We start from the raw sequence: 15,548 nt of genomic DNA, 5'->3' as shown, positions 1-15,548 counted from the left end.
CTCTACCTTTTGTATTGCATATTCTTTTTCCAGTTCTTAAATGGAGTTTCCATTTGCTGTTCTGTTTTTGATCAGAACTCACCTTTAGATGCTGACTGGGCAGGGCTACCTGGGCAAGGCCCGTAGGTGGTCTGTGACAGTGACCGTGCAGCCGAGGAAGGGGGGAGACCTACATGAGGGGAAAGGATCGATGTGGGGAGCTCAGGGGGAGGCACCTGGAGACTCAGGGCAGGACCTACGTGGAATGACCCAGAGGATGGATCTAGGGCGAGGGGTCAGAGTGAGTAAAGGGGCCCAGGGGACAGGCTGAGGGGGAGGGGCCGAGGGAGGGCTGCAGGAGGAGGAGTGGTGCTCCCGCTTGCACTTACCTGAGCGGCCCCCACAGCCTGCATGTGCACGCGGGGACACCTCCACACCCACAACCCCCAGTCACACCCACAGTGTGTGCATACACACAGCTGTACACGCTCACCCAGCGCCATAGCCCACATGCACACCCACACACGACTTCACACTCAGCCACATGATAGTGTGCACACTCGTTCACATTGATAGCACACTCATGCCTGTTCAAGACGCACTCACACACCCACTTACATGACTGCACGCTCCCCTGCACACACCCATCCACGTGACACTCACTCTCACCTGCTCACACCTACTCGCCTGCACACACCCATCCACGTGACACAGACAACCTGCCACATTTACACACAGTGGCACACACTTCCCTCCACACCCACTTCCCTGTACATTCCCATCCACGTGTCTGCACACTCACATGTCCGCACTGACACACACACACCCCAGTCTACATCCATACATGGTGACACACACTTCCCTCCACACTCACTCCCCGGCACACACCAATCCACGTGTCTGCACACTCACATGTCCGCACTGACACACACGCGCCCAATCTACATCTATACACGGTGACACACACTTGCCCTCCACACTCAGAGATACTTGCACACCTCCCTTCACAGTACTGCACGCTCTCCTGCTCACACTCACACCTGCTCACATCCACCCGTTCACACACTCATTCATGCAGTTGTGTGCTCACACAGCACACCCCCCCATGTGTGCACCTCCTGCGTGCACACTCACACCCATGTGCACATGCTTGCACACATGCAGCCCCATCTCCCATCCCACAGGGAAGGCCCGTCAGTGCCCCAGTCACGTGGCTGGCTTCCCTGTTCTGCTGGACAGAAGGCTCAGGACCATCTCCTGTGGTGTGCCCCACCCACGTGTTAGAAACCGGGACTCTGGGCGTTCTTGAGTCAGGACTGACTCCTGACTTGGCCTTCCCTCGGCCTGCCCCGGTGGCCTAGACCGCCCTCTGTGTGCGTGCTCACACCTCACCTATGTGTGCACATGTGTTTTGTTCCCCCCCATGAGGGTGTTTTTGCAGTGTGTTTGCATGCGTGTTCCCAGCCGGGCTCTGTGTGTGAGTGTGTGTGTGTGTGTGTGTGTGTGAGTGTGTGTGTGTATGTGAGAGAGAGAGATGGGGAAGTGCTGGTAGCTGAGGCCTGAGGGGAGTGGCTGGCTGTGGGTAGTGGAGGATGAAAGGGAAAGTGCTAGCCCACCTTCCATCCTGCAGGGGCTCTGAAGTCACCTCTCAGCCTCTGGATCTGTGCCGTGTCGCCTTCTTTGACGTGTAGGTTTCTTGTGAATGTGGTCATGGCTCTGAGCGGTGGTGGCCCTTGTTGAGCAGCACCAGCCCCTGCCTGGCTCTGCACCAACGTCACAGTCTTCATCCGCGGGACTGGGGCTGCAGCCCTGTGTATTTCAAATGCTTCCACCCCAGGGCGCCTCTTCTAGCCCCAGGACAGGCAGAGTTCTTTTGTGACACAAGTTTATCCACTGATGATTGGAAGTGTGTCGCCAGGCCTTTCTCCCTAGTGCTTAGTCCGGAGGCTCTGCAGAGACCAGTTTACCAGGGCTCACCCTGCTGGGCTTTGAAATCCCAGCAGCACGGCTTCCAGTACCCCAGCAGTGCACACGCCACCCCGGCCCCGCACACGCCCGAGCATGCACGCCGCCCCAGCCCTGCACACGCCACCCCAGAGCACACGCCGCCCCAGAGCACACGCATCGACAGAGGGAGGATGTGAAGTTGGCTTCCAGAACCACTGCTAGCAAGTTGTTTCTGACAGCAAGCCCTAGAGAACGCGGCAGGGCTTTGTGGTTAAAATAGTTACCAAAGCCAAGGGCCTTGTCCTGAGGGGTGGCCAGCGAGTTTGAACCTCTAACTTTTCAGTTAGCGGTTCAGTGTGTAACAGCTGTTGCTTCCAAGGCTCAGGAAGTGTTGAGAGTGTGAGTGACCCTGACTTTCAGCCATTGCTGCAGCTGTAGGGCCCAGCACAGGCAGGCAGTGAACTGAGTGCCTCTAAGCTCCCTGCTGAGGGCAGAAAGTTTGGGGGTCCAGTTTGTCTGCCCTTCTGTGGCCTGGGCTTCTGACTGTGCCTTCTCTGTGGGAACTGGGATGAGTTGTGCACAGGATCCCCCATGTTCTAGGTGATGGGCTGGAGCTCTGCCATGTTCTAGAAAGGCCCACGGAACTTTGCAGCAGCAGCAGATGCAGCCTTTGGGTAACTAGGAGACGGAGCCTGCGTGCTTGCAGGCTTCCCAAGTTTATGGACTTGAACTTGCACAATCTTATCTCCTGCGAGACCATCTTTGTGTCACTTTGCTAAGACACTTTGCACATCATAGAGTGTCCTTGACCTTGAAGAGGTCCCCCAGAAATCCTAAGTATAGACTGCTGAGTTGTGACCTTTGCACCAAACCAAGCCACGGATGCCTCCTGCAATGTGGCCACTGTGGAGGAAGTGGCTGTAAGTTCCTGCCTGGCAGAAAGGATGGTGGGCGGAGCCACACCAGGGAGGGCGGGGTCATGATGGAGGGCAGAGCAATGATGAGTGGAGGAAGTGGGTGGAGCTCCATGGGGCAGATGATGGGCAGAGCCATACTGGGAATAAAAGGACTGTGGTAGGTGGGTAGAGGGAGAGGGCAGAACTATTCTGAGGGGGGCAGAGCCTTGATGAGATGAGGGGGGAAGTGGGTGGGGCTACATGAGAGGACGGAGCTGCAAGAAGGAGGATTAAGCTGTGATGGGTGAGGAGGGCAGTGGTCAGGGCTGTCCTGGGGAGGGTGGAGCTATGGCCATGGTGGTGGGGAAGTGGTGGGTGGGGCGGGGCCATGCTGGGGAGGGCTGCAAGATGGTGGGTGGGGCTATACTAGGGAGGGGGTGGCTGTTGGGCGGGGCTGTGCCAGGGAGTGTAGAACTGTGGTGGGTGGGGCTATGCTAGGAAGGGGCAGGTATTGGGCAGGACAGTATGGGGAGGGGGATGGAGCTGTGATGGGTGGAGGTATACCAGGAAGTGGGTAGGCATTGGGCGAGGCTGAACTGGGGCAGAGCTGTGGTAGGTGGAGCTATACTATGGAGGGGGTGGATTGGGCTGGGCTGTATTGTGGCAAAGCAGCAATGGGTCCAGCTATACTGGGGGGGGGGCGGGGTAGGTGCTGGGCGGGGCTGTACTGGGGCGGGCGGAGCTATGCTGGGTGGGGTTATGCTATGGAGGGGCGGGTGTTGGGCGTGGCTGTACGGGTGAAGGCGGAGCTATGGCGGGTGTTGGGCGTGGCTGTAGGGGAGAGGGTGGAGCTATGGTGGGTGGAGCTATACTCTGAAGGGGTGGGTGTTGGGCGGGGCCGTACTGGAGGGCGGAGCTGTGGTGGGTGGAGCTAACCCAGGGAGGTGGTGGGTTGGGTTGGGCTGAACTGTACTGTATTGGGGAGGGCTGCAAGATGGTGGGTGGGGCCTTGCTAAGAATGTTCGTACTCCTGCAGATCATTCCCCCGAAGGAGTGGAAACCACGACAGACGTACGATGACATCGATGATGTGGTCATCCCGGCCCCCATCCAGCAGGTAGTGACTGGCCAATCGGGCCTCTTCACGCAGTACAACATCCAGAAGAAGGCCATGACAGTGGGCGAGTACCGGCGGCTGGCCAACAGTGAGAAGTACGTGGGCGGGGCAGGGGGACAGCAGCAGCCTCGGGTCCCTCTTCCCTGATCCAGGCATGCATCTTCTCGGACCTTGGCTTGTCCTCATGCCTTCCTGAGACCTCCTCACTTCTTCATCACATTCTCTGAGAGGGGTTCCCTCATGTGGTCTCCACAGTTCAGGTGCTGCACACACGGGGCCACATGGGATCGCACACAGGCACATGCAGGCACTGGGGCATGCTCAGGACACGGGTGGACACGCAGGCACCGGGGCCCATGTAGGACAGTGCCAACACACAGACACTGGGGAACGCACCTACACCAGGCACTGGGGCATGTGTTGGGCACTCGCTGACCTGCAGGCACTGGGGCACACGGGGCATGTGGGGGTACACGCCGACACCAGGCAGTTGGGGACACACAGGCACTGGGGCACACGGGGGGCATGTGCTGATGTGCAAGCACTGGGGCATGCGGGGGTACGTGCTGACACACTGGGACATCAGGCAGTCGGGACACACAGGCACTGGAGCATGCTGGGAGACACATGCTGACAGGCAGATACTGGGGAACATGCGGGGCATGCACTGCCACACAGGCACTGGGGCGTGTGTGGGGCACTTGCAGACATGCAGGCACTGGAATGTGCATGGGGCACGTGCTGACATGGAGGCACAGGGGCACATGCGGGGGTCTTGGGGACACACAGGCACTGGGGCGCATGGGGGGCACTGACTTGTAGACACTCTGTGCAGTTAGCACACAAAGAGAACACAAGTACTCCCGCCATAGAACCCACAGGCACATGGTTCACACGTGCACCCCCGGGACACATTCCTTAAGTTATGTCCTCTGTGTCACCTCCAGCCCTCCCCACTCCCTGAATCATCTGTGTGTGTCCAGTCACCAGTTTTTTCTCAACTGTGTGTCCCGTGAGGGCTGTGTCTGCTCTGTCACAGGCTGGTATCCCCAGTCCCTCTGGGCTGTGCCCAAGCCTTGAGTGGTTCTCTTGGTGTTGAGAGAATGCTCAGTCACTGGGAATAGGCCAAGGTGCCCTGTCCTTTGATCTGCTTTAACCACTTTGCCAGGGTACAGAGTTGTGTGCCCTCGTGGGTGCAGGTCTGGGAGGGTTCAGGGCAGTGCCAACCCCCCTGCGCCCCCATACACACACAGTGCCCTGACTCTCTTGGGTGCATGAGTGCCTGATCAGTTCTCTGCAGGAATAAAGCTTGCCGTTTTCAGCCAGGCTGTGCCCCTGTCCCCGGCAGTGGGGCCCTGTGTCTGCCTCTCCTTGGCCACAACCAGGCGATGTACCAGGACAGTGGGCTGGGCTGTGGGGTGCACTGAGGCACCCCAACCTCATGCTGTGGTAATTCCTGTTTGTCTGACAGGTACTGTACCCCGCGGCACCAGGACTTTGATGACCTGGAGCGCAAGTACTGGAAGAACCTCACCTTCATGTCCCCCATTTATGGGGCCGACATCAGCGGCTCCTTGTACGATGATGTAAGTACTAGGGCTTCCCAGCGCCGAGGGGTGGGGTCGGGAGAGAGGGATGAGGGCCTCTGAATGGAGGGCCAAGGTGGGGATAGACTGGGTCCGGGACAAAGACAGTTACAGAACCTGCTCGCTAAGGGCTCAAATAGCCCTGCCCCACAGCATGTTCAGAATCATCCCCGCACTCACGGCCTGAGGCCTGTGTCCTCTCTGTACTCTCCTGTTCAGTCTACGCTGAGCAGATCATTCGAGAAGCTGGACTCTCTGAAGAGGAGAGTGGCATCAGCATTGGAGAAAACTTCAATAATGTATGACACGCAGGTGACATAACCTTGCTTCTAAAAGTGAGGGAGACTTGAAGTGCTTGCAGCAGAAGATGAGACACTGCAGCTTTCACTATGGATTGCATCTCAACGCCAAGCAAACAAAAATCCTCACATGTGGACTCATAAGCAACAGCATGATTGAAGTTATCAATAGTTTTGTCTTTTGTACTTGAGTCCAGTCAACATTCATGGTACCAGCAGTTAAGAAATCAATATATATTGAATTGGAAAAGTCTGCTGTCAAGGATCGCTTCAAAGTACTAAAGAGAAAGGATGTCAGTTTAAAGACTAAGGTGTGCCTGGTTCAGGTTTTTTCCAGTTGCTTCACGTATATGTGAAAGTCAAATGGTGAATCAGGATGACAGAAGAGTCAGTGCCTTTGGGCTGTGGTGTTGGAGAAGAGCACTGAGTATCCCACAGACGGCCAGAAGAAGCAGCTATGTCTTAGAGAAGGTGTAGTGAGAGTGCGCCTTTGAGGCCAGGATGATGAAACTTGGTCTTTCATACGTTGGACATGATGTCAAGAGGGACCAGTCCTTGGGGAACATAGAGGGTCAGAGGAAAAGAGAAAGACCGTCAACAGAGGATCGCCACAGTGACGCAGCAGTGGGCGCATGCATATCAGAGGTGGTGAGGACGCCACAGGACAGGGTTCAGGTTCATTGCTCATAGGGTCTCAGTGAGTCTTGGCTGACTCAGCAGTTCCTAACAAATCCTGGCCACGTGGGGTGGGAGTCCTTAGCTACTGAGTCACACCTAGTGTGTCCCTGCCTCGAGTGGGTGTCCCAGGGCACTCAGGCCTGGTCCACACTGGCCTTCTAGGAGTGCAGGCTGGACACTGGGTGGAGCCTGATTTGTCAAGGTCTGGGATGAGCTGAGTGTGTAGAGTGAAACGTGAGTGGGCCCTAGATTGTTTGTAAATGTGATTTTCCATCATTTTCAGGGCTGGCCTTTTGAGAGCCAGGCCCCAGAGGGAGCTGTGGAGTCAATTAGCTGCACCTCCCTCCCACCCTAAGTTTTCATTCTGGGTCATGACCACTGGAACATTCTCCCCAGCCAGCCCATGGTCTCTGAGAGAGCGCCTGGTGGCCAATATCCGAGTCCATTCCCTGCAGGCAGAGGCATGAAGCTTGGAACCCTCCCAGGCAGGGCTGAGTCCCCAGCTGTCCAGCGGAGATGCCCGTAGGTGGCTTTGGCATGTTTGCCAGAAGCATTGCAAAGCCATGGCCATCTGCTTGGGGTTTCAGTGAGCCCCTAGCTGCACCCCTGGGTGAGGTAGCTGAGGCCACAGCGGCTGTCCCCACATCCCAGGGTGAGGCTTGGCCCCTGACCTCCAACCCTCAGGCTTGCTGCACACCACCCCCTCCTGGAGACACGGTTACTGCTCAGCCTCGTGGCTGCATGCCTGGTTGGGCCCAACACTCATTTTGCACATGAGGAAACTGAGGCCCCGAGTGACTTTCCCAGGTTGAGGAGTGAGTGTGCACTCGCTCCCCCCAAGTCCAGGACGTCTAGCCTGTGTTGAGCACGTGGTCTGGACCCTGCACCCCTGAAGCTGGGTGAGGAGCTGGTCCTGGCCCCTGACCCTGGAGTCTTTGTGGAATCACAGGCACCCCATCCTTGTGACGGGGGCCCAACCCCTTGAGTTCTCTGTCCTTAAGACTGGGCTGATATCCTCTGGGTTCCCTGTCCTCATGGCAAAAGTCTGACCCCTTGGGGTCCCCACCTCATGATGGGGGCTCTAACCGCTGCCCCCCCTCCAGGCACAGCTGGCATGGTGAGAGCTGTTCCCCTATCCGAGGGCTGCAAGAGGAGGGGCCCCTGTGGTGGGAGGATGGTGGGGTCCTGAGCTTGAGGAGCGCCTGTGGGCTCAACCTCGGAGCCAGAGAGTTCTGGCTGCGCAGGCCATGATGGACTGCCCTTCTCAGTCCTGGCGCGGGCAGTGCTTGACCCCTCAGACCAGCGTCTCCAGGGAGCTGGTGAGGGGAGCTAACACACGGGGCGGGGAGAAGCAGGCACTTAGGGCCTGGCCAGGCTCTCCAGAGGCCCGTGTGAACCCACGGGGCTGTCGGGCAGCTGGCTGCAGGGTGGACAGGTGTGACGGGGTGCCCGCCCTGCAGGACGTGGCCCAGTGGAACATTGGGAGCCTGCGGACCATCCTGGACATGGTGGAGCGTGAGTGTGGCACGGTCATCGAGGGCGTCAACACGCCCTACCTGTACTTTGGCATGTGGAAGACCACGTTCGCCTGGCACACGGAGGACATGGACCTGTACAGCATCAACTACCTGCACTTCGGGGAGCCCAAGTCCTGGTGAGTAACCCCCGTGGGCTGGAGCTCAGGACACCTGGCTCCCCCAGGCCAGGAAGGGGCAATGGGCCGAGGATGACCACCTCTGTGGTCCCCGAGGGGTGTGGCTGCACCAGGATAGGGCAGCTGGGCTAGGGATGGCCACCTATGTGGTTCCCCGAGGGTATGGCCGTCTCTGTGGTTCCTCGAGGGGTACGCTGTGCCAGGAGGTGTTCCAAGATCGGAGGTCCCCTTGCCTGGCCCCAGATGGCTTCAGCGGAAGCCTGAGCTTCCCTCTCAGGTGTGCGGCGGGCACACATGTTTTTTGCCCTTGGAAGGAAGCATCAAGTGTGGTTTGTTCTCTAAAACCTTCCCGCCATGCTTTGCCTGCAGCCAAGCACCGGGCGTGGCTGCAGAAGCCCTGTGGGCACATCTCATGGAAACCCCCCACCCGTCATGGTGAGAGCTGGGGTGCTGGTGTCCATGGGGTCCCGTGGCCTTGGTCTGCTGTCTCAGCTGTGGACCTGAGGGCTGAGTAGTGGCTCCTGTGGCCTGGAGCTCCCCCAGCTCTTCCACATGATGGTTCTTGTCACTGTCTAGGGACGTCTGTGTGACTTGTATCTTTCCCCAGTCAGTGATGTGGGTCACCCCATAGGCCGCTCTCAGGGCTAGGCCACAGCTGTGTCAGTCTTCCAGGGGCGACCTGGGCTGGGGCGCCTTGCCGCCCCTCGCCTGCTGGTGGACAGTTCCATTCCTCAGTTCACCGTCACCGCTAGAGAGCCCGGGAGGAGGGCCTGCAGGACCTGCTTACGCCGCGGGGACATGCAATGTGGGCACAGGCTGTCCTCAGGTGACCCCAGGCGGGTACCTGGTCCCCAGCTGGGAAGACAGATGGGGAAGGGAGATGTCCACTCTGCTTCCTCACCTTCCTCCCCGCCACCTGTTAACACGAATCTGGTAAAAAAGAAAGTCTGCTGAGGGTTCTGACATGGCCCGCCTGTCGCTTCTCCATGTGTCCTGTCCACAGAGCAGGGCTTACAGACCAGTGGGCACCCGCCCCTGCCCTGCATTCTGCGTGAGGGACGGGTTGAGATTTGGACCAGAACTCCTGAGTGGTGCAGACAGTTAATGCTCTCTCAGCTGCTAATGGAAATGTTAACAGTTTGCGCAGAGGCACCCAGAAAGAAAGGCCTGGCAATCTACTAAAAATCTAGCCACTGAGAGACAGATGTTGTCAGACTCCAGTGGGGTGTACTCCATGGCCAGGGGCTTGGGTTAGACTGTTGGTTTTGAACATGGAGCCCTCTGTCCCTGCTCGGTGACCCCCCTCATGCAGTGAGGCACCGTCCTCTCTCCTGCCCTGTTGGTGGAGGGCAGCAGCCCTGTGGGATTGAGTGTGAGACGGGCTTTAGCTATGGGACCATTGCCGTTGGGGCGTCCAGTCTGCGGGCCCTTCTGTGGGCCCTGATGGTCGGAAACAGGGGGTAAGGGAGGCAGAGACTCGGGCTTTGAGGGGATTGTGGGCCCCAGGAGCAGATCTGCCCTGGCCTGCTGGCTCCTCTCCAAGCCTACCCTGGTCCCCGAGGATGCCGTTCACCATGGCCCGCAGTGCCCCCATGCTGTGCAGAGTGGCCCTTCTGTCCACGAGGCCCAGCCTGAATGCTATAGGGACATCCACAGAGGTGCCAGGCTGCCGGCTGCAGGCTTCTCTAAAGGTGGAAGGAGGGCATGAGCCTCCCAGGAACTGGGTCTCGCCTACCCTCTACTCTTTGCTGTCGACTACGAATCAAACCAGTAGAACCATAGTTCTTGGGCAGTGTCCACCTCCGCTGGTCCAGACTGAGGCAGCCCCCACGGTGAATGGTGGGCCTGGGCCTGCAGAAGGCTGCTCCGGTCAGTCCCACAGGCCCAGCAGCAGCAGGCCGTCCCGATCTCAGGCCCTTGGGAGCGTGCACGAGTCTGGACGCGCCCTGTGGTGACAGCTTCATGACCTGTGACCCACTCCTCTGAGCTCTGGCTGCGGTGAAGGACAAAGGTGTCACTAGGCACTGCCCACCCCCGGTGGCACTGTCAGCAGGGCAGCACCACGGTGACGTTTCTGTGCAGTGTTGAGTAGAAATAGACGCTGTTCAGTAAGAATAGTCCTGTACTTGTTAGCTGCTGTCGAGTCGAGTACGACCCATGGTGACCCTGTCCTGTCAGCCTTGTCATCTCTGACACACACCGGTCTTGTTGAGGGTCTTTCTCTCTTTCATGAACCTTCCACCTTTCGAAGCACGAGGTCCCTTACAAGTAACGGCCCCTCCCAACGTACCCAAAGTATGTGAGCTGAAGCTTCCGCCACCCGTGCCTCCAAGGAGCGCCCTGGCCGCGCTTTCTGCAGGACAGACCTGTCTGTCCTCTCGGCCATCCGCGGGCTTTTCCATGCTCTCCTCCAGCACCACAGCTTCCGTTCCTCCATGGCTTGGTCTTCGTTTAGCTTGCAGACGTGCAGCAAGTGATTGAGAGCACAGTGGTGTGGCTCAGACACACCTGAGTCTTTAAACTGACTGCATTGCTCTTGAGCATTTTGGAGAGGTCCGTGACAGCACGTTTTCCCAGTGCTACTCGTCTTCTGATTTTTTGATGCCTGATACCGATGGTGATGATTGTGGATCCAAGTTAGATGAAATAGTTGAGAATTTCAGTCTCTCTGCCATCTGTCGTGATGCTGTGTATTGGTTCAGAAGTGCGCATTATTGCCTTTGTAGTTAGAATAACAAAACCATTTTCCGTGTACATGTATCTGTATGCCTGCAGGGCTCACACACTGCAGACTGGCTTCTTAGACCTGATCGGCTCCTCTCAGCCATCATTACCCAGTTAGAGAGGCACGTCGTGGCCTCGTCTGCACGTGCCACAGCTCCGTGCTCTGGTTTCCATTGCTGCTGGGGTTAATGCATAGTTGCTAATTTTGTCACATTTTCTGGTGTTACTAGTCCTTGATCAATACCTTCCTTGAGAATGAAGTAGTAATTAAAGAGAAAAACGAGAAAGGCTTTTGCTCAGACACTCATCGTTTTGTATGTGGTGGTATTATGACTCAATGTAGAAAGACTTCACAATGTAAGTTTATTGTTAGTATTGTCACAGTGTTGAGTGAGGCAACATTTAAGGAATTTGTAAGTCTATCTATCACATAATATCCTATGGGTCTGGGAATGCTGGTAGCGTAGTGGGTTACGTGTTGAGCTGTTAAGCAACAGGTTGGTGGTTTGAATCCACTCGTGTGAAAGAGGAGCCTGTCTCCTCTGGTAAAGATTTATCACGTTGGAAGCTCCTTCACGAGGTGGCGATGAGCCAGTTTTTACTCCACAACATCATTTGGTTTGTTTTATTCTAGAACTAAGAGTGGCATCCACTTCCCATACAGCATGCCTCCAGGAACTCTGTGCACTTTGATAAATGTCAATAGTTGTTGAGGGACTTCAGGCCTTCTGTTTATAGGGTCGCTATGAGTTGTGCTTGATGAGAAGGCAGTCAACACCCAGACAGGCTAAGCATGACAGGGGCTTCTGGACAGCCCGGTATGGAGGTCCAGGGTGTGGACAGCCCGGTATGGAGGTCCAGAGGGGAGGTGACACCGGGCAGTACCACGCTGGGTGACCCTGATCTGGGATGCCGTTGAGGTGGAGAAAGCCAGCTTTTCCCCACCCTGTGTGTGGGTGTGGGGCTGGGCCTGGGGGATCAGCAGAGGTCTGGGCACAGGGTGTCTCCAGTGAGGGTGCAGCCTCTTCCCCATCCCACTGCCCTGTCTCCACTGCTTCTGGTCGGCCCCCCTCCACCCCCACGCCGTGGCAGGATTGGCCAGGACCCCACGCAGGCTTCATGTGCATGTGAATGATGAGTGACGGCAGGTGACAGGAGGGCATCTGTGTCCCCTGCCTTGGCTGGCCCTGGCTCCAGGCCGGAGTGGGCTCTGCTGCTGTCACAGTCGCAGGGGTGGGGGTTGGCTTTCCTCCCAGCCCTTGTGCACTGAGGTCTGCCCAGCACTGCGTGTCCTGGCCCTTGTGACAGCCGTGGGGACAGGGTGCCATGTGTGCTGTGCATGTGCATGTGCGTGTGTCTCACCCCGAGTGTGTGCACGTGTCCGTGCATGTGTGCGTGCCCATCTCTGTGTGTGTTAGGTGGAAGGTGCCGGGCCGAGGCTCCCGTCCACTCCCGTGGCAGTGCCCTCCAGCGGCCACTAGGTGGTGCTCCCGTCCTTCCCCGGCGGCCAGCCCTGCCCTGGAAATTTCCCAGGTTCTTTCATCCTTTTTATAGACTCCTGCCTGCACTGATCTCCAGGAGGCCCCAGGGACAGCAGAGCGAGGAGAGTCAGACCTCGTGGTGAGGCTGGCTGCCCCTCAGCTCCAGGTGGACGTGAGGTCTTGCCAGGTCCACCAGCCAGAGGCTTTATGGGAGAATACCTCCCTTCATCCTCAAAACAAGAAAGAAGCACACCACCTTCTCCGCTTGGCCTCCGCCCGCGTTTCCTGACTCCACTGGGGAGTCTCAGGCTGATGGAGGGTGTGCAGCCTCCTGAGGGCTGGGGGTCCCAGGGTCGCGCTGATCTCAGTGAGGTCAGGCTCCCGGAGGGCCAACGCGCAGGGACCGACCAGGCCTGGAGAGCAGCCTGTTTTGAGGGGCTTGTTTTCACGCCTCCCTCCCCTTCCCCCATGGCCATCTGTGGAGGGTCCGGGGTGGGAGGTGGCTGCGATCAGTGTGTGCTTGCTGAGGACTGTGGGAAGCCCAGGCCAGCGAGGTGGCCAGCGGGCACTGCAGGACGCCTGTGAGCCAGTGCTGGGTGAGGGCAGGTGTCCCACGGGATGATGGTGGTGGCAGGAGCTCGGGTAGAGAGCCCGAGAGCAGCAAGGTGAGGGGGGTGGGGGACCCCAACCTTCAGTCACCTCAGGGGTCAGGTGAGAGGGCTGTCTGAGGCAGGAAGCCGTCGCCACAGCTGTGTGTCCCCTGAGGGGCGTCCCCTTCAGCCTCTCTCTCTCTCTCTCTCTCTCTCTGAGTCTGTCTCTGTCTCGGCCTTAGCTTCTCCTCGCCTCTCTGACTTTCTGTCTCAGTCTTCCTCCTTCTCTCCATCTCTATCCCTGTCGCTGTGTCTCTCTCCTAAGGGACCCCAGGTGATTCTCTGTCTCCCCTGACACAGCTGTGGAGGCTCTGGGCCTCACCTCTGGCCTTGTGTCCCAGAGTGTCTGGAGCTGGGTTCAGCCAACCTTCAGCCCGAGCTCAGGAATACTGCCAGTAGGGCTGCACAGATACAGTGAGGGTTTTTCAGGAAAGGTCTAGAAGGGCACGCTTACCCTTGGTCTTTAGGGTTTCTGGCCCTAAGGGGGGACCACTGGATTGGGAGGGGTGCTCATGCCGAAAGAGTGTGTTTGGTGTTAAGGGCTTCACCTCATGCCATGCTCCCTGGATGTCCACCTCCTCTTTGCTCATCTTTTGGGGGACCCGTCTCAGCAGGACACCCACTGCCTTTCATACCCTCCTGTGTGGACCATCAGTTCACTTCTCAGGAGCTGCCGCCCCGTGCTGGCCGCTAGTCTCCCCAGACCACAGACGGGGAGGGCCGGGACCTCTGTCCCTGTGTCTTCAGCAGCAGTCAGGCCAGAGCAGGGGACAGGCCAGAGTGGGACTCGGTCACTCAGAGTGGGGGAGAAGTCATGGGGATCCCTTGCTACTCAACTCATGTGTACTGAGGTTTAGGGTGTGTCTTGGGGCATGTCCGGCCCATCGCCCGGGCTGGGGTCAGAGAGCCTCTCGGCCACTCTGGGGGAGACCTGCTGCCCTTTGTACCTGCCACTGTCCCTGCCCAGCCAAGGTCCACTGCTTCTTTCACCTGGCCGGGATCTGCCACCCCTTGGGCCCACCATCCCCCGCCCTGCCAGAATCTGCTGTCCTCAGGCCCGCCGCCCCCCTGCCCCGCCGGAGCCCTCTGTCCTGGGCCTGCCTCCCCCCTGCCCCGCAGCGGATGTGCTGCGCTCGCACGTCTGAAATGGCTCCGAGCCTTCTGCGTTGGCAGTCGCTTAATTGCAGCCATTTTGGAGTATTTCAGTCGTGTGTTTTTGAAGTGTCGACGTACTCCGGTTTACAGCGTTTTATTAAGCTTCTCTGAGCCTGTTGCTACTTTGAGCGTGTGATTTGTGTGTCACGGTGACGTGAACAGCCTGGTGTTGAGAAAAGCAGAGAAATTTACTTCCTGAGGCCAGCGATGCAGGGCGCGGCCCCGGCTCCAGGCGGGAGGCGTTTGGCGTTCAAAATAGAGCCGGCCTGTCTGACTCACTGGGGCGCGGGGAGGAGAGGGGGTGAGACCCAGCTCTGCGGGCTGCTGGCCCTCCGTGTGGGGCCCGAGGCCCGCCGTCTGCCCCAGGACCCCTCTCCTACGGGGTGGATACCTCCTAGCACGCCGCTGTGAAGGATGAGATCCCAGTGGCCCATCTTCTTCCTCCCGTCTGGGGACAAACTAGGTTTGGGATCAGGAATTTGGGGACGGCGGGCATGGCTGGCCCTCCAGAGCAGGAGAGCAGCAGCCCTGGGCGCCTGCTGCAGTAAAGACAGGTGCCCAGCTCTCCTGGTGACTGCGGCGCCCAGACCACGAGGGAGAGCAGGCAAAGCTGGGGGCGTGCATGGCCACAGAGAGCCTGTCAGCATGGGGGTGCAGAGACTCAGAGCCCGCGGCCGTGAATCCTTGGGGGCTGCGCTTTCCATCAAGTTTGTGACAAGAAGAAGCCCCCGTCACAGGCTCGGTGTGCCCACTGCTGCCCGCCCTGCCCCCTCAGGGAGCCTTGCCACAGAGACCACAGCCCGGCTCCTTAGGAGGCCGTATACCAGGGCTCCCCTAGTGGTGACCTGGGGCTTGCTGAGACCTTGTCCAGGGGACTGTTCTCCCTCCCTGCCCATGACTGTCACCGTGACCGCCTGCCCGCGCTGCTTCTGCATCCGGGCTCCTTCCCAGGGTGGAGGGCACAGCCCACCCACACCCTGGTCTCTGGAGCTTCCTGAAGTGACTCCCCCCACCCCAGCTTTCACCTTGCCTTAACTTCCCTTCATGCAGCCTTCCAGTGTGGGGGTGATGAGCACTCCCAGGTGGAGGCAGTGGGGAGGGCCACGTGGCTTCTGCTCACACCGACTGCGGCCCCGAGCACCCGGCTGGCCTGACCTTGGAGAGGCCGCGTGGCGCCGGGCACGACGGCGTCGCCTCCTGAGCCGCAGCTTCTCGCTTTTCTCTGCATCGTCCCGAGGCTCCTCTGCAGAAGCCAGGCCGTGTTCTCTCTGCTGCCAGGGAAACGGTCCAGCAGGTGCCTTCTGCCGTGGCGTGTGCGTGTGTGTGTGTGTGTGCACGGTTACGTGTGCTCCTGCAGGGTGTGTGTGTGTGTGTGTGTGTGT

General features: G+C 58.5%; 1 protein-coding gene across 1 annotated transcript in view; it reads left to right on the top strand.

The window, feature by feature from the left end:
* The window catches only part of KDM4B (lysine (K)-specific demethylase 4B), a 131,204-nt gene that overhangs the window by 10,973 nt on the left and 104,683 nt on the right, over positions 1-15,548 (top strand). The window contains exons 2-4 of the mRNA XM_006896435.1: positions 3,859-4,034; positions 5,411-5,525; positions 7,963-8,156. Coding sequence (XP_006896497.1) covers positions 3,859-4,034; positions 5,411-5,525; positions 7,963-8,156 — 485 coding nt within the window. The remainder of the gene's footprint in view (positions 1-3,858; positions 4,035-5,410; positions 5,526-7,962; positions 8,157-15,548) is intronic.

This window comes from Elephantulus edwardii, unplaced genomic scaffold, assembly GCF_000299155.1.
Source record: "Elephantulus edwardii isolate Elephantulus edwardi_28Jun2011 unplaced genomic scaffold, EleEdw1.0 scaffold00185, whole genome shotgun sequence".
NCBI lineage: Eukaryota > Metazoa > Chordata > Mammalia > Macroscelidea > Macroscelididae > Elephantulus > Elephantulus edwardii.
Note: the sequence above shows the minus strand (reverse complement) of the source record. Positions and strands in the feature narration are given on the sequence as shown.